Source organism: Eleutherodactylus coqui, chromosome 6 (genome assembly GCF_035609145.1).
Source record: "Eleutherodactylus coqui strain aEleCoq1 chromosome 6, aEleCoq1.hap1, whole genome shotgun sequence".
NCBI lineage: Eukaryota > Metazoa > Chordata > Amphibia > Anura > Eleutherodactylidae > Eleutherodactylus > Eleutherodactylus coqui.
This window is the reverse complement of record NC_089842.1, coordinates 13,935,432-13,958,898: the sequence shown is the minus strand read 5'-3', so window position 1 is coordinate 13,958,898 and position 23,467 is coordinate 13,935,432. Positions and strand designations below refer to the sequence as shown.

Here is a 23,467-nt window from a genome sequence, read left to right as displayed (position 1 = left end):
CACAGTTCTGACACAAGCCAGATAACACATATGCTGCGTTGTGTCCTGCTGCAGTGCATTCTGAGAGATACAGATTTTCCTACACCGGTCTAACTGCAGTGGCCAAGCTTGGTATTGCGGGCCAAGCTCTTATTCATTTCAATGAGAACTTGGTCTGTAATACCAAACCTGGCCCCTGCAGTGAGAACGGAGCTGTCTGCTTCCTTAAGAAATCAGGTAAATGCACAAGATTGACAAACGGTTGGTCAGCAGAGGTCCTGGCTGATGGACCCTGCTGCTCTACTATTGGTGATCTGTGTGATATAGAGACTGGCAGGCCATCGGTCATTTTGTGTGTGTCAGGCCCAGCCATATCGTTACCCATGTTCTGTCACTAGGATCCCATTGAGGCCTTGAGTAGTGAGAATACAGTATAAGTTTCCAGTTCCCCCCTCCACCCATTACTCACTCCTGCCTGTGGATATTCGTGTTTAGTAAGCCATTGTCCGACATTCCCCTGGACAAGAGCTGTGATGTGTGTAAATAACCCCTTTCTCTCCATTCCCACCTGTCTGTTTCTTCTTACACTGCTAGTCTTTTTTAGAATAAATCTGCAATTTATTAATCAAGCCTTGTCCATTTTAAAACAGACCATAAACTCAGAAGATTGTGTTCATAACTCATAGTCTGGGTTCCAGTTTACCGGTGATATACAAGCTGGTGGTGGCAGCGGGTGCGTGTGGGTATTGTAGAGTGCTGGAGCCGTTAGACTGAATCAGGTGGTGATTTGAGATTTTGCTTCACATACGTGCAGAAGCCCAGGAAAGCTTGATACAAATCAGTCAGTATTCGAAAGACTCTGCGCTTACAATTTTACTAAAGTGATCGATCGAGGCTCTGCCGTGACAAGTTGGTAGCGGCGAGTGCGCATGGATTAGTTAATCCGAGACAATCCGTCCTGAGAATAGGTCAACAATAGTTTACAACTGGACACCCCCTCTAAGTCTGGAATATGACCTTGTACGATGCGGCTCGCGGTGATGGCGAACAACTACCGCAGAAAAATAAAATTATCATCTCCAAATATTTTTTAATGCTTTTATGTTAAAAAAAAAAGTGGTGAAAGTTCCCCCCGATATCGTACTAATGGCGGTCTGTGCAGCTTCGCAGGGTTAACAAAGGTTTGTAGTTGAACACTTTTTACCTTAAAGGCATTTGGTAGCAAAAGAGTACATGTTAAATATATGAAACCGCGCGGCGCCTGATTGTACACATTGCCATACGGTTTTTTGAGGAACTGAAGTGTAGAAGGCAACACTTTTCCCGCCCACAAAAAAAAAATTGACAAACATATGGGAGGTCCAAAATAGTCAAAAGTATGCATTTTTTAACTACATTTAACCCATTTTAGCCTATTGGTACGTGAAGAGATACGGTTTTAACGGAAATGGGACAGGTTTTCTACAGTGGAAAATCTGCACCATTTCTGTATCAAAAACTGCACCTTTGCTGCGGATCCGCGCCGATATCTGTATAAAGTCCAAGAAATGCTACGGATTTTGATACAGTTTTTGGCACGGAAAGGGGGCAAATTTTCCAGAATGCACAAAAAAAAACAAAAAAACGTATATGCATTTATGGATGTTTAACTCTTAGTGTGAGCAGCTACTAACTCAGCCTCTGTAAAGCCGAGAATGTACCCAGTTATTGAACATGAGCGGTTGGGGGTTCATGCCCGCTGTCCCCTGCCTGCTGTCCCAAATAACAAAAATGACCTGAAAACTACGTTGCATTTCCTACAAACCTGAATTCTAACCCCGCTGCCATCCTGTCGTACCAACGCTTTATGTTGGATGATCCCCACCCCAGCAATCACTTTCCGAGAACACACGACACAAGTTTCCGTATCCATCGTGTCAGTGAGTGCTGAAGAGATCTGTTCTCCACCTTCTGCAGGGTCGGGCCCCTTGAGCGGGCAGTTTTGGGCTGGGGTTCCATCGATGTTTTCTGCTTTACACACAACTTGTCCGTCATAAGTCTGGCACCGGCGTCCTGGCAGCGATCACCACCCAGAGGCTCCTTCATACAGCTGGTGAGGCGGGTCCTAAGGGAGGGTCTGCTGGGGGGAACCATGGGGGTCTGAGAGGAGAGGGAGGCTGATGTGTCCTTCCTGAGAAGTCGGGGGTCTCCAGTGAGACAGATGCACACCCTCGAATCAAAGTCTACGAGAAAGACGTGGTGGTTGGGAGTCATGGCCGCTTCACGCTGTCTGGTGACACAATCTGCAAGACACAACAATGAGGAGAATATAGAAGTGCAGCAAACAGGGGAGACCCCCAGGTAATGGAGACCAAGGGGCCAAAAGCCTCACTGCTATGTAATATAATAGATGGCCCGTGGTGCGGAGGGGCTGCTGCAGATGTTCTTGGGCCCCCCCTTTGTGATCACCATCTATTAGTCTCAGATATGGGGTGTATGGAGCTGAGGTGTCAAAACTGCACCAGGAAACCGTACGCAGCTCAATGTACAAACTGCCCCTCCTCCGACAGACGCACCATATAGAGGGCTACAAGGCCTCATTCACATATGCAATTGTGGTCCGAGAAAAATGCAATTGTCACTGCATGTATGTACGTTTTTGCTGCGTATGCGTGTTTTTGAACATTCCTATTGCACCAAGACGGCCCCATTGATGCCACTTTTTTTTTTCACCATTTCCTTGCAGTGAATATACATGTAACATCCGTATTCACTGCATCTGCCCCGCGCGCCCAGAGACTTGGGATCCGTAAATATGGACCAAATAGGGCACGCTGCAATTGTTTTCGACACGCATACAAGATGCCCATGTGACTACGACAAACGTGTTCGCTGGTCCGTAAAAACTATGGACTGAATAACGACAGAAAAACATACACACGAGTGGGGGGGAATCCACAGCATGCCCCATCTCTGGGCGTTCCCTCGGAACACATCACCCACTGGATTCAATGGGGTGGCAAAGCATCGCGCAGCGTGTGAGGCGCACTCGGGTGGGATGTTTCCCATTGAAAACACTTTGCGATGGTCTGCTGCGGCGCCGGATCACTACTTCCCTGAAGTGACGCAATGCGTCTTTAACACAAAAATGGCTTCCATCTGTGGGGACATCGCTCATTGGGGAGCGTGATATCAGACTGAGTTTCACAGCTGTGTGAATGAAGCCTATGGCCGCCTGCAGACGAGCGGGTCGGATCCGGCGGCGAGAATTCGCCGCAAGACCCGACCCCAGCGCCTGCAGAGACGAGCGCGTACTCACCCGCGCCTGGCGGCCCCGGCTCTTTTATGTGCCGGCTGCCGGGCAGCCGGCGCATGCGCAGACCGGAGCCGGCGGCCGGGTGAGTGACGTTTCTGTGCGAGGCTCTGCGAGCCCCGCACAAAAATAGGACATGCTGCGGTTTGTTTGCCGCGTGAGATTTCGCACGGCCAAACCGCGGCCGTCTGCATAGGAGTGCGTATTGTAATGCACTCCTATGCAGGCTTTGAGCGGCGGAAATCCCGCTGCGGGATTTTTGCCCGTGTGCAGGCTGTACTTGTACGGAGCAGTTGGGGCGCGGTAAAAATGGCATTAAAACCTCATGCAGCTTTGCCATGGTGTGATGTGCGGACGGTGACAATTGCCACAACAAAAGTTACAGACGAAATGCGTGAGCAGAACTATATAATGTGATCAGTCCTCACACTTACCCGCGCTCGGGAACGCCTGAGGAAGCTGCAGCGAAACACGCGTCGGGGCGCAGCTTATAAGGTTGGCACTATTGTTATGTTCCTATTATTGTCCCGCACTGGTGAATATGCCGTATTTAATATGCTGGTTGTATTATAGGCATCGCTGTAAACATGTGACAGCGTCGGATACCCTTGCACACAGCTCTCTATTCACACAACATGCAAGACGCCTTCCTTTTTTGATTAGGTCTTTTTGTTTGGGAACTCGTCTGTAATGGGATATTTTAATAGAATTCTATTTAATAAAATGTAAGTTTTTTTTATGTGCGCCCCGACCGCTTTCTTAATGTCTCATATATAACGATAGACTGTTACGAGGTCTCTCATATATAGAGAGCTACAATGTCACTATAGAATGTTACAATGTAACCAGTCCTTACACTTACGGTCAGTTCTCTGATGCTGCTGTCACCAAGGCTGTCTTCCTCCAAGTGTCCGTCGGGGCCGGACCGCCTCTTTTATACCTCAGTGGCCATAGCCTATAGCTCGTCCCTCCCTGGAGTCTCATCTACATTTTCAGATTGGCCCCCGCCCTCATACAACTTGTACAGGAGCCTCATTACCCAGGTGGTTCACGTACACACAGTGATACATCGTCCCCCTCCTGCTCTGTACAGCCGGCCGCTCAGGAGACCTTTAAGGCCCATTTAGGTGCAAGGATTATCGCTCAAAATTTGTTAAAAGTGTCGAAAGTGAGTGAAAATCAATACGTGTAAACGCGCCCATCGTGCACTTTGTTAGTAATTCATTCATCATTGTCTTTCAGCCCGCTTAAAATCTATTGTTTGGTAGTTCGCTTTTCGTTTGGTTTAAATGAAATTCGTTTAGCGTTTTTTTTCTTACCTAATTTGTTTACTTTCACTGATGCACGCGCCATTCATACAAACTAAATGTAAACGTACATAACAATAAAAGAACGACTGAAATTCCCGGCCGCCGCGGCCATTTTCTAGCGATAATCATTCCGTTTAAACGGTCGTCTTTAGAAGCAAAACCATTGCGCAATTTTGATCGTTTAAATGAATTTTGAGCGATGATCGCTGCGTCTAAAAGGACCTTTAGAATCCGCGAGGCCTTAATGTTGCGACTGAACGACCAACTAAGAACTCATTTAGCTTCTCGTCCGTCATTCAGTTTCGATCGGCCATGTGAACAGGCAGCATCATCCATGAACGCCTGCCTGTTTACTGCGGACGGAGGCGGGTCGGAACGATTGGCTAGGATGACTGTCAGTATCCGTTGCCAAACAGGTCGATCCGTGTAATAAGGCCCCAAGGCTAACCTCACTCACACAGTCGCTCAGAGAAGCCACTGAACCGCGCCGACGCCAGTTACACGGAGCGACGACTGATCATTCGCTGTTTGCTGAGAGGTCGTTCACGGAGGGCGCGCAGATACAAACTCTCGTGACTTTACATGACTTTGATCAACCAGCGACAAATTTTGGTAGGTCACCTGAAACTAGACGACTAGTGGGCGGAGTTATCGCTCATCACGCCGTCGGGTGTCGTGTTTCCAAGGAACGACTATTGTTCGCATTCACGCTTTGACCCGGCGGAGGGACATTTCACACCGGAAGGAATGTGCCGTCCCGGAATTGCGCACCCAAATCTGCACCACTAACTGCGGGTTTTGATACAAAATTGACGGAGGGTTCTACCCCTTTCCCTTCCGCACCAAAATCCTATGTTAGCAGGGCAGATTTGGGGGCTGAATATTCCGCAGGAGAGCGTATGCCGCAGCGCCATTCTGGAATATTCCGTTCTGTGTGAAAGGGATGGAACTGGACGCACCGCAAGCCGCGGTGAATTCTGCACCAAAATTTGCAGGCGACCTACGGATTTTGATGTGGAATTGGAAATGGCCGGCCGGCCAATTCTGTATCCAGATCCGCAGTTACGCCAATTGATTCCACGAGCAGAAAAAAAAAAAAAAATCGCAGGATGCTCCGTTTTAATGTGGATTCCGTGCAGATGGCCTCAGTTGTGTAATAATAGGATGAGATACACGGCTCGGCGGGCAGTAATAGCGCCAATTGCCAGGTTACACCTGCAGGGCAAGTCCAGCGACTTCAGGAGAACGCTAGCGCTCATGCAATAGTCGCCTCAGGCTGTATTTACACGGGTGCGAACGCAAAAAACGCACGAAAATACACCCTATTGTTTACAATGCGTTTATTTACATGCTGCGATTTTTCTGTCGTAGCGATACTGCATGATACAAAAATCGCAGCATCTTCTATTTACCTGCAATTTGGAAAAAAACTTGCCCTTTGGCGAATTTTTAAAAATTGCCTCGCACTCACATGGACCCGCGGATCTCATGCAGGTGCGATGCGATTTTTAGCATTTTCCTATTGAGAAAACATACGATTTTAGGTTTGTGAAAAACGCACACGAAAATAAATAAATAAATTAAAAAATTTGCATGTTTAGCAGCGCTACGCAATTTTCTCGCAAATCATATCACACAGAGAATGGTCATTTTACAGGCGTGATGTCGGCCGGAGTTTCTTGAACCCATATCGCGTTCAGCCTCAAGGGGCGCTCCCAACATAACAAAAACCGCTCGTCGCTGAGACTCCACCCCGCCGCGGCTGCGCGGTCTTCCAACCTTATCGGCAAGATCATGCCTCCATTGGCTGCTGCCGCAGGGCGGAGTCACAGCCAGCAACATTTTTTGTTACATGGGAAAGCACCCACACGAGACGGGATTAGGATGCCGGACGCTCCGGAGGCCGCGGTAAATTGCGCCCCAGAATCCGCGAGGCTGCCTGCAGATTTTAATGCGGAATTGAAAATGGCTTTAAAACCTGCCTGCAATTCTGCATAAAATCCGCAGTCAGACCTGCAGATTTTGTCGCGGATTTGGGTGCGTCCTAATTCCAGCCCGTGTGAAGGGTCTATCATACACCCCTCCCCCACAGGGCAGTACATCACCCCTCATACCTGCCGTCTCCTGCAGGATGTATTTCAGGCACATCGTCCGTGTCGTCCGGCGTGATCGCGACTTTTATCCGCCAGCTGGCAGGGATTGCTCCAATCAGCAGGAGGGGTGCGGGCTCACCGGATGGAACGGGCCGGTCGCAGGCGGACGGCTCTTCTCTCTGCCTAGAAATGTAACATTGTGTTTGCAGTGACAACAAGAGCCGTAGAATGTGACAACAGAGCTCCCAACCTCTAGAGTGCAAGCTCCTGAGACCAGCGGCCCCTCCCCGTGAGCAGGGCCGTTTCTACAACAAATCTGCTGTGTGTGACTGTGTATATACAACGGGGGAGACGGCAAAGCGCCCCCTGCGACTCCTCGCCATGTCATTACACTCTGCAGTTGTGGATCCTCACAGACAGCGATCAGGTGACCCAGATATAAAGGACCCCGAGGTCATCCGCGGCATCACCGCAGACCCCCGAGGTCATCCGCGGCATCACCGCGGACCCCCGAGGTCATCCGCGGCATCACCGCAGACCCCCGAGGTCATCCGCGGCATCACCGCGGACCCCCGAGGTCATCCGCGGCATCACCGCAGACCCCCGAGGTCATCCGCGGCATCACCGCGGACCCCCGAGGTCATCCGCGGCATCACCGCAGACCCCCGAGGTCATCCGCGGCATTACCGCAGCCCCCCGAGGTCATCCGCGACATCACCGCAGACCCCCGAGGTCATCCGCGGCATCACCGCAGACCCCCGAGGTCATCCGCGGCATCACCGCAGACCCCCGAGGTCATCCGCGGCATCACCGCAGCCCACCGAGGTCATCCGCGGCATCACCGCAGCCCACCGAGGTCATCCGCGGCATCACCGCAGACCCCCGAGGTCATCCGCGGCATCACCGCAGACCCCCGAGGTCATCCGCGGCATCACCGCAGACCCCCGAGGTCATCAGCGACATCACCGCAGACCCCCGAGGTCATCAGCGACATCACCGCAGACCCCCGAGGTCATCCGCGACATCACCGCAGACCCCCTGATGTCATCCGCGACATCACCGCAGACCCCCGAGGTCATCCGCGACATCACCGCAGACCCCCGAGGTCATCCGCGACATCACTGTGCCCGTATATATGGGTGAAATGTACCTAAATGTACCCTCCAAACAAGACTTCTCACAGACGCTCGGCTCAGGAGCCAGAAGGGTTAACGTCCTTCACCTGCGCAGGTGATCTCCCAGGAAAACGTCTCCGCGGATCTATTTGTATCATAAACAGAAGCAGCGGCGACATTCTCACCCCGGAGGGCGGCTCAGAGGTCACCCCAAAACACAGTCCAAAGTGCAAAGCATGTATCACACTGGAGAACCTTAGATACACCGCCCAGCAGACAGTATCACACATGATAGGATTAGATACAGCAGCTCAGCAGACAGTATCACACATGCTGGGATTAGATACAGAGGTCAGCAGCAGTATCACACATGATGGGATTAGATACGCAGGTCAGCAGCAGTATCACACATGATGGGATTAGATACGCAGGTCAGCAGCAGTATCACACATGATGGGATTAGATACACAGCTCAGCAGACAGTATCACACATGATGGGATTAGATACACAGCTCAGCAGACAGTATCACACATGATGGGATTAGATACGCAGGTCAGCAGCAGTATCACACATGATGGGATTAGATACAGAGGTCAGCAGCAGTATCACACATGATGGGATTAGATACACAGCTCAGCAGACAGTATCACACATGATGGGATTAGATACACAGCTCAGCAGACAGTATCACACATGATGGGATTAGATACGCAGGTCAGCAGACAGTATCACACATGATGGGATTAGATACGCAGGTCAGCAGACAGTATCACACATGATGGGATTAGATACGCAGGTCAGCAGACAGTATCACACATGATGGGATTAGATACGCAGGTCAGCAGACAGTATCACACATGATGGGATTAGATACGCAGGTCACACGTAAGATTAGATACACAGGTCAGCAGACAGTATCACACGATAGGATTAGATACACAGGTCAGCAGACAGTATCACACATGATGGGATTAGATACGCAGGTCAGCAGACAGTATCACACATGATGGGATTAGATACAGCACCTAGCAGACAGTATCACACATGATGGGATTAGATACACCACCTAGCAGACTGTATCACACTCTCTCCTACAGTGTAGCGCAGCTGGCTGACATGATCTGGGGTTTAGTTCTCTGTTTACAGGGTGATGAGGGGCAGTTACCAAGAACAAACATGGCGGCGGCTTGTATAGCGTCACAGGGACGCCGAGCGATGACGTACACGGAAGTGCGCCGCACTTTTGCCTCTGACTTCCGACCTTCTCCAAGATGGCGGCGCCCTTTGTCCGGCGGTAGTCTACGCTCTAGGATGTGATGTCCCCGCGGTCCGGGATGGCAGGTACCGGGGGACGGACATGTCGGGGGGCGGGGTGTACCGGAGGGAGCTCTGACGTCATCGTACCTCATCTGCATTGTCAGTCTGTGTGATGTGACGTCAGCTGGATGTGTAGTACGCCCCCTCTCTGTCATGTCACACCAGGTGTGTGTAAGGTCCCCTCCACAGGTGTCACGTGACGTCAGGTGTCTGATATCCCCTCCCCCATGTCATGTGACTTCAGGTGTATATGCTCCCCATGTCATGTGACTTCAGGTAGCTATGATGTCCCCCTGTCACATGACTGTCGCTGGCCCTGTACCGCTGAGCTTGCGCTCTGTGCCCCTCCCCCTCACGGTGTGTTTCTCGCCCGCAGCCATGGATTTCCCGCAGCACAGTCAGCTGGTCCTGGAGCAGCTCAACCAGCAGCGGCAGCTCGGCCTCCTCTGCGACTGCACCTTCGTGGTGGATGGGATCGACTTCAAGGCGCACAAGGCAGTCCTGGCGGCGTGCAGTCAGTACTTCAGGATGCTGTTCGTGGAGCAGAAAGACGTCGTCCACCTGGACATCAGCAACGCGGCAGGTAAGGGGCGGAGCCATCATGGCAGGTACGGAGCGAGGAGCCGTCCCAGCAGGGTAACAGGCCGTGGACCCGGAGGTGTTGAGGCAGGAAGGCAAATGGAGGGCAGAGGCGTCCCGGTAGTGCAACAGGTGGTGGGCGCAGAGGGGTCCCTGGAGGGCGGCAGGTGGTGGGCGCGGAGGGGTCCCTGGAGGGCGGCAGGTGGTGGGCGCTGAGGTGTCCCTGGAGGGCGGCAGGTGGTGGGCGCGGAGGGGTCCCTGGAGGGCGGCAGGTGGTGGGCGCGGAGGGGTCCCTGGAGGGCGGCAGGTGGTGGGCGCTGAGGTGTCCCTGGAGGGCGGCAGGTGGTGGGCGCTGAGGTGTCCCTGGAGGGCGGCAGGTGGTGGGCGCGGAGGGGTCCCTGGAGGGCGGCAGGTGGTGGGCGCGGAGGGGTCCCTGGAGGGCGGCAGGTGGTGGGCGCTGAGGTGTCCCTGGAGGGCGGCAGGTGGTGGGCGCGGAGGGGTCCCTGGAGGGCGGCAGGTGGTGGGCGCGGAGGGGTCCCTGGAGGGCGGCAGGTGGCGGGCGCGGAGGGCGGCAGGTGGCGGGCGCGGAGGCGTCCCGGCAGGTGGCGGGCACAGAAGCGACCCGGTAGAGCGACAGGTGGTGGTCACAGATGGGTCCTGGCAGGTGGCGGGCACAGTGGTGTCCCAGTAGGATGACAGGTCGCGGGCGCAGAGGCGTGCCGGTAGAACGACAGGTGACAGTCACAGAGGAGTCCTGGCAGGTGTGGTGGTGTCCTGGTAGGGTGACAGGCAGCGGGCGCGGAGGTGTCCTGGTAGGGTGACAGGCAGCGGGCGCGGAGGTGTCCTGGTAGGGTGACAGGCAGCGGGTGCGGAGGTGTCCTGGTAGAGGGACAGGTGGCATGTGCGGAGGTGTCCTGGCAGCGTTGCCACTGTTGCCCCTCTCTTCATTTGTTAGTCTCTTTCAGGGGACCGGAGACCCCAATTCTGCTGATCGGTGGGGTCAGCTGACCCTGAGTGATCAGCTCTCCTCCCTGCGCTTGTACAGAGCAGGAAGCAGATGTGTACGCTGGTATTTGCTTCCTCCTCGGTACACACTGGTTCAGCACATGTCGAACAGCTGATCGTTGGGGGTCTCAAGCGCCAGACCCCCAGCAATTACTAGTGATGACCTATACTGGGGACGGCTCATCAATAGTTAGGGAATGGACAACCCCTTTAAGAGCCTTTTACGCGGCCCGGTGATCAGACAAGAATGTCGCTGGGGACGTTTGTGCCGCCGATCACCCGATGGAGAACAAGCGCTCGTTCACCGGGTCGTCGCCTCTGTCGTGTGGCACCAACACTCATCGTCCGCGGCGCGGCGTCCTGTAAAGGGGGGGGGGGGGGGTGAGTCGTCTACAAACCAGCGAGACTGCATGGCGGATGGTGACCGTATGAACAACCCCCGTAGATTCTTAATCAACCTCTGTAATGGCCAAGTAGATAAGCGTCAATCTTGTTGATCAGCGCTCATCATCGCCACCATATCGTAATTGGTTTCTCACCATTTTTAAGATCTCTGCTTGCTGTCAGTATGGCTGGTGCAGAAAAAAATCCTGATATTCACAGCTGAGGGTTTGTTACAATGTACAAGGAAGGTAAAAGTGTTCAGGACAGGAGAGAGATTAGTTGTGCTGCTTGTTGAGAATTGTCAGCGCTGATGCATTGTAACAAACCCTACGCTGTGAGAAGGATGAGGTGTTTGTAGGTGAATTGTGTTTCGATTCAGTGTTCACCAGATCTCTGCTTGCTGTCAGTGAAGAAATGACTATTAGGCCGGTGAATCTTCTTGCGCTTTCCGCCTTGTGCTGTGGACAGGATGTAGGGTCAGCCGCCCGTCCGCCCCGTTTCAGCTTTCCCCGTCTCCTATCAGGTCTGGGTCAGGTGCTGGAGTTCATGTATACGGCGCGGCTGAACCTCACCCGGGAGAACGTGGAGGACGTCTTGGCCGTGGCGGGATTTCTGCAGATGCAGGAGATCGTGAATGCCTGCACCGCCCTCAAGTCGCTCAGTATATCCTCGGCACAAGGGCCACACAGCCTGGGGGCCCTCACATCTGGACAAGGTAGTGGAGCGTGTGGGCTGCCTCTGGCCGCTCTGCGGCTATACCCTGTGTGTAGTCATCCATCTTGTCCTTCTCCCCTGCAGATCTCGCTGGTTACTCCCCTCCGGCTGTAGCTGGGGAGAGCGAGCTGGAGACAACGGACACCGCGACAGCCGTCTACCCGCTGGATGAAGCCGCAGACAGAACGTGTCGAGATGGTGAGCAGAAGCAAAGCTCAGATTTGTGGACCCCCTTGTTGCACAGCTGCAGATTTTTCATGTCCGTTTCTTCCTGCAGGTGGCGACGTTAGCAGATTGAGGCTACAAGAAGAAAGTGGAGCAGAACCACAGCCTGAAGCGGAGCCGGTGCTGATAAGCTCAGAGGGAGGTGAGACCTCAACATGTATAGGCTCTGGGGTAGATTATACAATACCCCCCCCCCCCCTTCCTCCCTATAATCCCAATATTCCCCCTCCCCTCATGCTATAGGATCCCAGAAAAAGCTGAGATATGGGGGCTGCTTAGCACATTCATCCAACAGTTTAACTTTCCATTCCGCGGTAGATCTTGGTGTCACCATATTCCCCCCCCCCCCCCCCCATAGCATTTCTGGGTGCCCCCTATGGTAAAACCTGGTGCCGCCAAATACCCCCATAGCAGATCTGAGTGTCCCCCTATGGTAGATCTTGGTGTTGCCAAATACCCCCATAGCAGATCTGGGTACCCCCTATGGTAGATCTTGGTGTCGCCAAATACCCCCATAGCAGATCTGGGTGCCCCCTATGGCAGATCTTGGTGCCGCCATGTCCCCCATAGCAGATCTGTGTGCCCCCTATGGCAGATCTTGGTGCCGCCATGTCCCCCGATAGCAGATCTGAGTGCCCCATTTGGTAGATCTTGGTGTCACCCTATCCCCTCACCACCCCCCATAGCAGATCTGGGTGCCCTCTATGGTAGATCTTGGTGTCACCATATCCACCCATAGCAGATTTAGGTGCCCCTTATGGTAGATCTTGGTGTCGCCGTATCTTCCTTCCCACATAGCAGATCTGGGTGCCCCTTATGGTAGATCTTGGTGTCGCCGTATCCTCCTTCCCACATAGCAGATCTGGGTGCCCCCTATGGTAGATCTTGGTGCCGCCATGTGCCCCTATGGTAGATCTTGGTGTCGCCATATCCCCCCCCCCCCCCCTCCCATAGCAGATCTGGGTGCCCCTATGGTAGATCTTGTTGCCGCCATGTCCCCCCATAGCAGATCTGGGTGCCCCCTATGGTAGATCTTGGTGCCGCCATGTCCCCCCATTGCAGATCTGGGAGTCCACTATGGTTGATCTTGGTATCGCCATATACCCCAATAGCAGATCTGGGTGACACTCTCTACAGCTAAAATATCCTTCCCCTCCTGCCACAGATGCTGCCAACAAAGCGGCAAAGTTGGGGGACTTGTTGTCTTCGGCTGCCTGGTCCCCGACTGCTCAGGAGAAGACTGAAGACGTCTTGGTGGAGGAGTCTCAGGCCACAGATGAAGAGCTGCCTGGAGACCAGGCCACAGATAGTGATGCTCCACAGGAACATGCAGCTACTCTGCTCCCAGCAGAAGTCAGCAAGAGGCTGTGTTCCCCAATCCAGGGGCCCGAGACTGGGGATAGCGGCAAAGAGGTAAACGGCGACGACACCGATGAGAGTACAGAGAAACCTATACAAGATGGCACTGGGCCCCAGAGACAGCTGCGCTCAGGAACCACAAATTACGCCGATCGCACAGAGTCGCGACCGTACAGCTCAACAACTCATGTCTGCGAGGTGAGTGACCACTGCAGGGTCCAAGTACAGATGTAGCAGAGCTGCTTAATCACAGCAGGTGAATCGGGAGTTCCCTTACGTCCTAACCAGCAGCACAATAATGCGCGTATTTCTGCCGCTGTACGCCATAAGGACAGAGGGGGCTGATTAAATTGGTGCACCTCCTATACTATATACGGTGTGTTTTAGGACTGATGGTGGTGAGCCCTGCACTTTTATCCTGTTGGCAGCCGCTGGAGCAGCTTACCTTGCTGTGTTGTGGCCTTAGCTTGGGAGCCGTGGTCACACCGTGGATATTTGCCGTGGCTTTTAAAGGTGGAAATCATGTGGAAAAATCCACATTGGATTCTGCCGTGTGCACGTATTCTTCATGATGTGTGGCACAGCTGCCCGCCCATGCTCCCTTTTTTGGCTTGTGGAACACCAAGATGCGCCTGATGTGAACTTTTATATCTGCGGGACCGTCTCCCAGGATCCGGAAGGACTCCACCGGACCAACTCTCCTCAAGCCCGTTGTGCGGTGGGGTTTGACTGTGGCCTTGAATGCTTTCCACCTTCCAGACCTCTGGCCATAACATCGGTGGTGGAACTTCAGGCTCCGACTACTAATCTTCATATCGCTTTTCTGTCTGATAGGATTTTGTTGAGGTTTTTCCCTACTTTCACCCCCAAAAGTTCTACATTCAAAACATCAACAAGTTCTTCTCCCATCTTGTATTCTGCCCAAATCCTTTCTTGGAGGAGGAGCGTAAACTTTACTCCAACCTCTTCGGATGGTTATACGTCTACTTGGACAGGTTTCCTGAGGTCAGAAAGGTGGAGACTCTTTTGACTCCGGTGGGTTCAGGAGGCCATTAGTTTATCCTTTTCGTCCCATTTTGGATCCTCTGGTGTTTAATTCTCCTTCTACTTCTGCGGTTCCCACTTCATGGGCAGAAGGAAGCCTGATCCCATTATAAGACATCTGTAGTGCAGCCTGTTGGCGCTCACACTTTACTCTGATCAACCATTGTAGGATGAAGTCAAGGATTTAGTAGAGTTCCACTTTTGCCCGGTCTGTTCCGAATTGCGTTTTACAAGAGGACCTCCTGATATCATTACTTCTTGCTAGATCCCCATCATTGTGCTGCTGCTTCGGACGTAAGGGAAGCGTTGAGTTCTAATGTTAATCTCTTTTCCTCCAGTTGTAACAGCAGCCTGAGCTTCCAGCCTTCTTTCCGTCTGGGTGCGGCTTGCGATAGTTTATATCGTACGGGTGTGCACTAATATAATCATTAATTTATTAATGCTTTATCTGTCTTGCCAGTAGATGGGGTAAAACTACCCCCGTTCTTGTGGTGGTGTTAGGACTGACTGGACACCGATTAGAGGGCTCGTCCGGGTGTTTATTGCTACAAATACATTAAACCAAAGCAGCCGTACCTGTCCGTCCTTCCATCCTCTTCTTCGGTGATCTCGCGCTGCAGCTCCCGCAGTCTTGCTGCTCTTCATTTATGAACAGCTGTCACCTGACCGCTGCAGCCAATTGGAGGCCGCAGCTGTCGCGTGTCTTTCTCCCGGCATCATGGCTCCCAGCTCTAACGCCAAGAGAATGGCCCGTTACTACTACTGCAAATACACTAATAGGACTGCTGGATCGCCAGAGGAGAAGACAGGCGAGTACAGCTGCTTTGTTTTAATGCATTTGTAGCCGTTTTTGAAAAATCATCTGCACCTGGGCAACCACTTCTATATTCGAAGTCAACCCTTCTCAATGTGAGAACGGCTGTTATATGACAAATCCAGCTCTGCTACATGTGTGTTACGCTGATGCTGGTGAAGGATGCAGACCTCTCTGAATATATAACTGGATCGAGTCTCCCCCCCCCCCCCCCCCCCCCCGCGTGGCCGAGTGCCTTTAAGTCTGCTTATAATTTACAATAGGGGGACATTTTTACTTTTAATATACATTTAAGCTGCTGCAGAACCTCTTTTTAAGGCATTATTCAGATAAGTGTGTCTGATTTCAGTCCACAGAGAAACAGACTGATTGTAACCGCTGTACGTCCGGGTGTCGTTCGTGTGCGTTTTTTATTTTTTAATGGCGCTGCTTAGCAATGATTCGTGAAAAAAACGCCATCTGTGTGCGTATTTTTTTTTTGCACCCAATGACCTGAATGCGAGACGATTGTCTGAGAATGGGACATATTGCATGTCTGTGTGCCCCCGTTGTCTGCAATGGTCCGTGCGCACCCATAGGAGCTTCATGTCAGGGAATAGCATTACATGCTGCAGTGTCTGATGTGACGCTCCTCCTTCCACTTGAGAGGTTCTGCAGCAGCCAGGATGTGTATAACGAGCGTACTGTGACATAAGTTGCTGACTATATTATCTGTCACTCATGGACACTTCTCCTATTCCAGTACTGCAGCAAGGAATTCACCCACACGGGGAACTACACGCGACACATCCGAATCCACACTGGCGAGAAACCGTACCGCTGCCACGAGTGCGACAAAGCGTTCTCGGACCCCGCTGCCTGTAAAGCGCATGAGAAGACTCATAGGTGAGGGGGCGCTGGACGCCCGTTGCTGGTGGAGGATGGTACGGCTGGTGGTAACCCCTTCTCTCCTCTCTTCAGTCCGTTGAAGCCTCACGGCTGTGACGACTGTGGGAAGAGTTACCGCCTGGTGAGTCTGCTCAACCTGCACAAGAAGCGTCACACCGGGGAGCCCAACTACTTCTGCAAGGTGTGCGGCAAACTCTTCACCACATCCGGCAATCTCAAGAGGCACCAACTAGTCCACAGCGGAGAGAAGCCCTACCAGTGCGAGTACTGCAACCGGCCGTTCTCCGACCCCACCTCCAAGATGCGGCATCTGGAGACCCACGACACCAACAAGGAGCACAAGTGTCCTCACTGCGACAAGAAATTCAATCAGGTGGGGGCCGCGGTGTGGTGGAGGGAACGATCCGAATATGTGGGGTTACTACTTCGTGTGACTCTTTGGCTTTCTCTACAGTTGGGGAATCTGAAAGCTCACTTGAAGATCCACATCGCCGACGGACCCCTGAAATGCAGAGAGTGCGGGAAGCAGTTTACTACCTCAGGTGAGGAGGCGAGGAGGGAGGGGCATGTTACTGGCATCTCGCCACCCACAACGGGGCAACGTGATCCCCCCCCATATTGTGCTTCTCTCCTGCAGGAAACCTGAAAAGACACTTGCGCATCCACAGTGGGGAGAAGCCCTACGTCTGCGTCCACTGCAAGCGGAAATTTGCTGACCCGGGGGCATTGCAGCGACATGTCCGGACCCACACGGGTAACACTGCGCCACAACACATTATACTGCACACCTCGATGGTCGGGATGAGTGTACTGGGGTCTCCTGTATTGATGGCAGCTGTTAGTACATTATACACTGACATGCCAAAACTCACGGGACAGGAAATAATCATGTAGGACCCCTCTAGCATGGTGAAGTGCAGCAACTTGACGTGGCATAAATTCCACAAGTAGATGGAAGATGTCAGGAGCGCCCCCCACAGCTCTGGGGTATCTGTAGGTGCGGGATCCCGGGTGTGAATGGACCTCTCCACCAAATCCTATAAACACTCGAATGGGCTCATGTTGGGTAAAGCTGCCGGCCGAGACGGTCATAGGCACTCTCCAGACTGCCCCTCCAACCAATTCTGTACAACTTGGGCCTAATGGCACAGTGTATTATCCTGCTAGTATAGCCAACCATTGTGGGGGGACGTGAAGTCCATGAAGGGCTGCAAATTGTCCATGACGTAGCGGGCACTGGCCCACGGTGTGTTTAGGAGGACCAGTGGATCCAACCCATGTCATGAGAACAAACCCCACACCAGTATAGAGCCACCACCAGCCTGCACAGTGCCTTGTTGACAACTGGGGTCCATGATTCTATGGGGTCTGCTCCACACACAAACCCTACCATCAGCCCAAGGGTCTTAAGGGTCTTCTACTCCCTTATACCATGGAAGCTGAAGAGCGCTGCTCTGACCTACACGATGCGTGTGGGGGGTCTCCTGCACTGGATGTGATTTCTGATGGAGATGCTTGTGTATTCACATGGACAATTCTAACCAGACTCCGCCGGTCGTGATCATTAAGCACCCGTTGTCGGCCACTGCACTGTCCCCGGTGGGTGGTGACGCCGTCTATGACGTATTCCCATTACATACATGACACTGTGGATCGAGGAAGGTTATATGCCGCACAACTTTGGAAATCGAAGGACCCATCCGTCTGGTAGACGCTGTCACGCCTTGTTCCAACTCCGATAGTCACGTCGCCTTGACATGAGCACGCTGGCCGAGGTTCAACCTCACTGGTTGACAAGATGATAACTTATACAGGTGTGGGCAACCCCAAGATGTCGCTTGAGGTAACTCCACTGCTTCAGTTTACATACTGTTGTCCCAGGACTATTGGTATATTGGTGTATACTGTATACTGCACCCAAGAGAGGGTTCCTCGGCTCTCACAGATTTGTTCTTACTCCTGGCTTGTTATCTTAGAGGTCTGATTGGGGGCTCTAAAGTGCTGTGGTCTATGTCCTCCATACTCCTGTAGATGCCCCTGCTGCCAGATGTGCCCGGTAGTACTGTGTGCCAGTCCTGTCGCTCTCTTACGATGATGGTCTCTTGCAGGAGAGAAGCCGTGTCTGTGTATGATCTGCGGGAAGGCATTCACACAGGCCAGCTCCCTGATCGCACATGTCCGCCAGCACACGGGGGAGAAGCCATATGTATGTGAGCGCTGTGGAAAGCGGTGAGTTTCTGGGGGGACTGTGGCGCGGCGGTCCCAGCCTACATGACCACCTAATCCGACTTGTCTCGTTTTCCATCTGTCAGGTTTGTTCAGTCCAGTCAGCTGGCCAATCACATCCGTCACCACGATAACATCCGGCCGCACAAGTGTAAAGTCTGCAATAAGGCTTTTGTCAACGTGGGAGACCTGACGAAACACGTCATCATTCACACGGGTGAGTGCAGGTCTGCCCGCCGGTCAGCTGACCGCTTGTCTCCGCGGGTGATAACATTTTGTCGTGTCTGTTTGTACAGGGGAGAAGCCATATCTGTGTGATAAGTGCGGCCGTGGCTTCAACCGCGTCGACAACTTGCGATCTCATGTGAAAACTGTTCACAAGGGCCGAGCGGGAATGAAAATAGTGGACAGAGAAGAAGGGGAACTGGATGACGAGGAGGTTAACATTGTGACCGTAGCGCCAGAAGAGATGGTGACGCTGGCTGCAGAGGACATTGCCAGTACGGGCGTCACGGAGCTCACCGGTCAGTGGTTTGCCAGAACTTCCCTTGTTAGCTGTTGAAGCTTGTTCTGTGCCTGGTGGTCCTAGGGTGGGAAACATCCCCCGATGAATTATGGGAAGGGATTTCCTGATCTCACACGATGGGATCAGATCCCGGCTTTGGCTATTAGCAATACAGGTAAGACCGGTTACTGCCACCAGCTCCGCGAACCCCCTCCAGTTTGGGATTGGGCAGACAAGCTGCCGGCAGACCCCTCTGTTCTTTAGACTGCTCCCCACATTCTCAGTTATACCGTCACCAGAGCACCCTTGAGAGCTTTGGGGTTAAAGGAAGTCCGTCACCATTTTTTGGCCTAGTAACACACTATACTTTTACATGCGCCACATCATAAGCGGTACCTTTATCCATTTCGAATATGGCGCATGAACGTGATGTCAGTCCGGCCCTCAGAGGAGTCGCAGTGCAGGCGCCCGATCCCTCGGTGAGGTGCAGCGTATATAAGGGGGAAAGCATGATGTCTGCAGTGGGTACCGCGTTTTTTAAGTACAGTAAGCAGGGAGAGACCCCGGACCGCTGGCGGAGGTGGACCACCCATCAGGACCACCAGACGGTCCACCGCTAATCAGCATGTGAGGAACTTCTGGGGTTGCAACTGCAGATGGGAGCCAGACTGGAAAAAGATAGAGGAGTCGCTGGATTCCTTGTGACGTCGCACTTGTAACAGTATATTGTGTTATGAGGCCAGACCTCTCCCTGAACCGGAGGATTAAGCGGGTGATTTGCCTCTGAGCTGCGCTCCTTTTCTTGCAGTGGTTCCCATCTCTACGTCGGTCACAGCTGATGAGACAGAAGCGTTAAAAGCGGAGATCACCAAGGCAGTGAAACAAGTGCAGGAAGCAGGTAATGACCGCCGGCAGCGCACTTGTCCCTATTTATGGGGGGCAGCAATGAGTTCTGGGGAAAACGCCCACAAATCAGGACGTTGGTGAACTGCAGCGCACCCCTTCCAGCGTCCTCGCAGTGCTGATCACGGCCATCAGATGTTCGGCCCCATTTCTTCGGTCATCATATCGGATGTGTGCCAGTTTTCTTATGAGTGTCCGCTACCTGCGATCAGATCGGTTGCTTTCTGTAGAGCGGTTTGGGAAATGCAGTTCATATATAAAATTACCACGCGTCAAATTCTAAATGTAATCTGTGTTTTATAACCTGCTCAATTAACCCCTTAAAGGAGATGTCCCGAGGCAGCAAGTGGGGTTATACACTTCTGTATGGCCATAATAATGCACTTTGTAATATACATTGTGCATTAATTATGAGCCATACAGAAGTTATAAAAAGTTTTTTACTTACCTGCTCCGTTGCTAGCGTCCTGGTCTCCATGGTGCCGACTAATTTTTGGCCTCCGATGGCCAAATTAGCCGCGCTTGCGCAGTCCGGGTCTTCTGCTGTTCTCTATGGGGCTCCGTGTAGCTCCGTGTAGCTCCGCCCCGTCACGTGCCGATTCCAGCCAATCAGGAGGCTGGAATCGGCAGTGGACCGCACAGAAGAGCTGCGGTCCACGGAGGAAGAGGCCATCTTCAGCGGTGAGTAGAGAAGTCACCGGAGCGCCGGGATTCAGGTAAGCGCTGTGCGGGTGGTTTTTTTAACCCCTGCATCGGGGTTGTCTCGCGCCGAACGGGGGGGGGGTTTAAAAAAAAAAAAACCCGTTTCGGCGCGGGACATCTCCTTTAATCGACGCCCATATGCATTTTTATGGTGGTTGTTAGGGGCGTTATACTGATGCATATGCCTTCTTACTGCATCTGAAGCCTGGCACGGTTCTCCTATGCCAGAAAAGCAGGGGCTTGGCTGTATAATGACAGCCGGGCACCAGCTTTGCCAGGTGGCATGTAAAAGGCTGACAGAAAGAGGGGCTCTCTCTGTTACTCATTGGACCCTCCTACAATATGATCTTGGAGTACCAGTGGGTAGCTGGTGACATTCAAGTCCCCTGAGTGGGGGAAGAAAGTGCAAAAGAAAAAATAAATAAAAAGTAAGTCAAAACCCCTTCTTTAAAAAAATCACAAATTTGGTATCGCCAAACTTATAATGACCCTGATTTTAAAAAGTTAGAACATTTCTTTTTAACCTGCACGTTCCACACAATGAAAAGAAGTGCGATTAAAGAAACATGGTGAAAATAGCTAGTTTTGCATATCTCGCCTCTCAAAATAGAAAACGATCAAAAAGTCACGGCTCACGAAATGGTTGCATTTAAAAAGTACATCCCGAAAATTAAAAAAAAAAAAAACACACAGCGCTGTTGACAGAAAAAAAAATGTTCGGGGGTCTTTGAATGTGGCAAAAGAAAAAATACATCTCTATTTTAAAACAAGTGTGAAAAAGTTGCAGAATAAAAAAAAAAAAAGCAGCATACATAAATTTGGTATTGGCGTAATCGGACCGACCCGCAAAATCAATTAAACGTATTCTTTAGACCACACGGTGAATGCTGCTGAAGGAAAAAAGAAGCGAGAATTGCAGATTTTGTTACTCTTGCCTCTAGAAAAAAAATGGAATAAAAAGTGATCAAAAAGTGATATATTTGCAACAGTAGGATCAATGGAGAGTAGAGCTCATCCCATGCGAGCCTTACAGATCTCCGTCCATGGAAGAAGAATGTTCTGGCTCTCCGAATGCGGCGACGCAAAAGCCAATCTTTTTTTTTTTCTTATTAACCCTTTCCAATCCACTGTCTGACATCTAAAGACATTCTGATTGAAGGCTGTACAGCTCCGATGTCGGAAGATGTTCAGCAGGGTATTCTTACTGTATATTACTGGCCGTTCTGTGGTCCCGGGCCTCTCCAGCATGTCACATACCGCAGTACCTGCTCTAGACTGCAGATGGTGCCATTGTATAATGGCAGAAAGAGAGAGCCCCCTAGGAAACCCTGAATCAAAAATTGGATGGCACAGGGTTAAAGTTTTTAGTGTACAAAAATAAAAACTGTACAAACTTGGTGTCACTGGAATCGCGCTGATCCGGACAATACTGTTGTATATTCTGCTTGGCGAACACTGTAGAAATAAAATCCAAAAAAAGGGCCGAATTTCTCCCTCCCCCTAAAAGAAAATGAATAAGAGTTATACACCTATTATATATAATGTGCTCCCATAATGATGCCATTAACAATACACCATGTCCCACAAACAACAAGCCCTCATACGGCTGTTGACAGGAAAATTAAAGTTTTGGCTCTAGGCTCACGATGAGTGCCGTTGGCTGTTAAGGCACAAACAGGTTCGGTACTAAGGGGTTAAAGATGCCGGTGAAGGCAGCGATGCCGCCTGTGTGCCCAGGAAAGCTTTTTGCCTGTTTTGAGATGCTTTGTGCCCTAACCCCTGTGTCCCTCCCGCAGACCCGAACACGCAGATCCTGTACGCCTGCGACTCCTGCGGAGACAAGTTCCACGACGCCAGCAGCCTGGCAGAGCACGTCCGGATGCACACGGCTCAGGCGCTGGTGATGTTTCAATCGGACACTGACATTTATCAGCAGTACAATGCACAGACCACGTGGCATGCGGAGCAGGTGGTCCAGTCCAGTGAGCTCCTCTTCCGCCAGCGAGACGGGACCGATGTGCAGCCGCAGCCCATGGACTGACCGCAGCTCTGCAGCTGCTCGCACTCTATTTCATAGGATTCTGACGTTTAAGCTGTTTGTGACACGTTATGGCCTGTACCAGCGCCCGTCGTATGCGTTCAATAAATATTATTTTCTAATGTGTTTGCCTAAGGAGGAGCGGCTGGGTGTGTACAGAGGATCCATCGTGCTGTTGGTGATCTCTGATGATTATACTGCCCCTAGTGGCTGCATGCACACGGAACATGTCATCCGTGCGTTTTGCATCTGTGCCCGCTCTTGGCTTTTAAAAACTCATGCACAACGACATATTAAAGAGGTGATTCAGGTGTTTTTAATAGCCATCCACTCCTTAGAATGGGTCATTAGTATTAGATCAGTGGGGGTTCCACTCTCGGCACCCTAACCCCCCCCTAAAACAGCTGTTTGAAGTGGCTCCGGCCTCTTCATTGTGTCCATTTCTCCGTACAACACTTTGCCATAAGTTTTGTTTCACTTGCATGGGCTGAAGCTGCAAGACCTGGTACAGGCGCTACTAAAAGAATACAGACGTTGCAATACAGGAAATGTAAAGAATAGAGAGGCTACAGTGCCGGCCGGCGCCACTTCAAACCGCTAATTGGCAAGAGTTGGATGAAATATTTGTGGCTTATTCTAAGGCTTGGACATCAATTCTACAAATCTGGATAATAGCTATCGTATATGCTCGGACTACATGGCGACTGTATGGGTCGTGCAAAGATCCCTGTGACCTCCTACTCTTATTGAAGTCAGTAGGACTGTAGTGCGTCTCCATTGATTTAGATAAGAGTGTGAGGTTGTAGGCCGACACAAGTATCTCGTGTCCCTGCCAAAGTCGTAGCCATAGGGCACTTTCACATGTAGCACCCGCAGCAGAAAACCAGCTATTCATCCACAACATTTAGGTGCGGACTTCGGTTTGGTTTTAATTGCAGATCTGCTGCAGACTTTTAACCCTGGTGTTTCAAAGG

At 51.7% G+C, this 23,467-nt stretch overlaps 1 protein-coding gene and 1 long non-coding RNA gene across 3 annotated transcripts; one reads left to right on the top strand and one right to left on the bottom strand.

Annotated features, from left to right (window-relative positions):
- Nucleotides 1-1,057: 1,057 nt before the first annotated feature.
- On the bottom strand, nucleotides 1,058-9,297 carry LOC136631858 (uncharacterized). 2 transcript variants are annotated; one of them, XR_010793091.1, is made up of 3 exons: nucleotides 9,195-9,297; nucleotides 6,696-6,857; nucleotides 1,058-2,261 (listed from the first exon to the last, which is right to left on the bottom strand). It is a non-coding gene; the product is annotated as an uncharacterized lncRNA (long non-coding RNA). The 2 variants fall into 2 exon arrangements; XR_010793092.1 differs by lacking the exon at nucleotides 9,195-9,297 and adding an exon at nucleotides 8,857-8,922.
- ZBTB17 (zinc finger and BTB domain containing 17) lies at nucleotides 9,044-22,615 on the top strand. Its single transcript, XM_066606313.1, has 15 exons — nucleotides 9,044-9,131; nucleotides 9,484-9,690; nucleotides 11,599-11,790; nucleotides 11,874-11,987; nucleotides 12,067-12,156; nucleotides 13,180-13,571; nucleotides 15,974-16,116; nucleotides 16,192-16,492; nucleotides 16,574-16,661; nucleotides 16,757-16,873; nucleotides 18,228-18,348; nucleotides 18,432-18,562; nucleotides 18,642-18,869; nucleotides 19,659-19,748; nucleotides 22,252-22,615. Exons 1-15 carry the CDS (start codon nucleotides 9,107-9,109, stop codon nucleotides 22,494-22,496), a joined length of 2,484 nt encoding a protein of 827 aa, XP_066462410.1. The 5' UTR covers nucleotides 9,044-9,106; the 3' UTR covers nucleotides 22,497-22,615.
- The last annotated feature ends 852 nt before the right edge of the window (nucleotides 22,616-23,467 follow it).